This window comes from Echinops telfairi, unplaced genomic scaffold, assembly GCF_000313985.2.
Source record: "Echinops telfairi isolate 266 unplaced genomic scaffold, ASM31398v2 ScPeMD7_23;HRSCAF=83, whole genome shotgun sequence".
In the NCBI taxonomy this organism is placed as follows: Eukaryota; Metazoa; Chordata; class Mammalia; order Afrosoricida; family Tenrecidae; genus Echinops; species Echinops telfairi.
Genome location: NW_022103920.1, coordinates 88,118,710 through 88,121,088, shown reverse-complemented (window position 1 = coordinate 88,121,088; position 2,379 = coordinate 88,118,710). Strand labels below are relative to the sequence as shown.

Below are 2,379 nucleotides of genomic sequence, written 5' to 3'. Positions count from 1 at the left end.
CATTGCCAGAGGCCAGGGAGGGCGCTCTGACCCTAACAAGCCAGGACTGGGTGCTCACTGGGAAGACGGGCCTGCTGCAAGCCCAGGTGACTCAGGAATGCCCGGGCGGGGAGGGCCATAAAGGTCATCTTGCTCACGCATTCTCACGCGTGCGCGCACAGTGCAAACAGGGGTGAGAGTGGCGGTCCTGAGAAGAATGGGGGACAGGGGTTGGAATATTTCAGCATGCATGGCTCTCTTTCAATCTCACCCCGTGCCTTGTCCAGCCTCCTGCCTAAACACATACCGTTCTCTCTCCCTAGGACACCCTTCCTACCCAGTGCCCTGCGCCAGGCTACCTCCCGCTCCCCTCACATGCCTTCCTCTTGGACCATCCCCTACTCCAGCGCAGTGTAACTGCTCTGATCTGCTGGTCTCCCACCAGAAGGCGGGCTCCCCCGCAAGGGCTGAGAGCACACCTGTGTCTACACTGACGCAGGTGGATGACACTTTCAGGATCCGGGATCCCGGGGTCTGGTGCCATGCCTTTCTGATGTGATGGAGCGCCTGTGTGGCAGCAACCTCACCTGCCCCCATGGAGTGCGTTTGCTGGCCCTGTGGCCCCTCTTGTCCCGCCTTACCTCTGGTGGTTCCCAAGAGCCACCTCTTCCAGGAAGCCTTCTCAGTCTCCCCCAACCCAGGTTGCGTCTTCCCTGTGTGCTGCTAGCCTGTCACCCGGTGTCCTGCCTGCGTGCCTGCACAGCAACAGAACAAAACAGAATGATTAGCTCTCTGCCCCGTGCTCTGGGGCCTGACATACCACGGCCCTCTGCACATCCCGGTCAGGGGAGGAAACAGCTAGTGAGCTCCCGCCCAGCTGACCCGGGCTCCCCGACAGGGCACATAGTGTGCACCAGCCTTGCCACTTCCCACATCTCCCCTGGGTTCCAGCCTGGCTCAGTCACCATTGTGCTGTGTGGCCTCAGGGCTCTCCCTCCTCCGTGTGGGCCTGTTTCCTCTCTGCACATCAAGGCAAGGGGAGTGAGGGACGAGGCACAGACGGAACTAGACAGGGAAGGCCACACTGTGTGCTGCCAATGGCTAGGCAGGGCCTGACCTTCGGCCTCATTCCTCTTGTTCCCCTAGGCAGCCCGGCCAAGCGAGGTGACCGGAGGGCCACCCCTGTGGACACTGCTGGAGCAGTTCTGTGGCACAGTCATGACCCCTGCCAACCTTTCAGGTACACACCCCGCAACAGGGCCCAGTCCATGGTCCTGGGCCTGCTTCTATCTGTACCTTGCTGGGGTCCGTGGGCAGGACTCATCCCCATGAACAGGAGGGCTGGACAGGGAATCATCTTCCCGGCTGTTCCCTGTATCAGTACCTGAGGAGCCGGCAGGGCTGCGATTCAGGGGCTCCGATATGACCTCTGTGCTTTCAAACTCGGGCCCCATCAGCAGGTATAAAACACATCTTCCCGTTGCCGTGGCTACAGGTGTCACCTCCCAACAAAGACTCAGGAAGCAGCAGCTGAGCCCCTGGATTCTGACCCCCTCAGAGCTCTCAGCATCGGGTTCAGAAGCAGGGTCAGCTGCTGCCCAGCTCAGAGGGCCCTGCGTGCTCACAGACTCCGGAGATGTGTTGCTCCACCTGCCCTGGGCCCCATGTCCGCAGGTCTCGTCCGCTGATGCAGCAGGGCTGAAGATACTGGGGGAGGAGTGGCCACAGGCCAGGGGCTGCTTGCTGTCTGAGCTCCAGAGATAGGGGCCCAGCATAGACCCACCTGTCTGCCTGCCTCAAAAAGTAGGGGCCGCAAGCCCCGGCGTGGGGGTCAGACAGATCCGAGTTTGAAACTGAGCTCTCACCCTGCAGCGGTGGCCCTGGACAAGTGTCCCGTCGGGTCTACGTCAGTGGTTATGGTGGGGGCCCAAGTACGGTGCCGTCAGCAGCCAGCGGTCAGGAAATGGGTCCCATCTCAGGCCACCCCCTCCTTGGAGTTCTCTACCCTCAGAGGTGACCCTAGGTGACCCTCACCCCTCCCTTCTGTGGTACAGGCCCCGCCCTTCCTGCGGTCCCTGGCCATGGGACCCCATTGTTTCTGCCCCTGAGGCATGCAGAAAGGGACCCACGTTTCCCCCCCCCCCCCCCCCCCCCCAGGCAAGGCATCCCCCTGAATAACTTCCCAGGGCCTTCATCCATTCACAAAAGGGACACACATGGCTTGTACACAACTCTGGGAGCTATTTTGGAAACAAAGAAAAGAGCACGTCCTCTTTTGCCCAAAGTGCCAACGTTGCCCTCCTAGTCTGTATGCCCTGGGAGTCCATCTCTGTCCATCTGTATGCCCTGGGAGTCCATCTCTGTCCAGTCCATATGCCCTGGGAGTCCATCTCTGTCCAT

General features: G+C 60.8%; 1 protein-coding gene across 1 annotated transcript in view; it reads left to right on the top strand.

Annotated features, from left to right (window-relative positions):
• The first annotated feature begins 1,149 nt into the window (after positions 1–1,149).
• The window catches only part of CRHR2 (corticotropin releasing hormone receptor 2), a 35,889-nt gene continuing 34,659 nt past the window's right edge, over positions 1,150–2,379 (top strand). Inside the window, exon 1 of the mRNA XM_045288958.1 lies at positions 1,150–1,219. Coding sequence (XP_045144893.1) covers positions 1,198–1,219 — 22 coding nt within the window. The 5' untranslated portion in view covers positions 1,150–1,197. The remainder of the gene's footprint in view (positions 1,220–2,379) is intronic.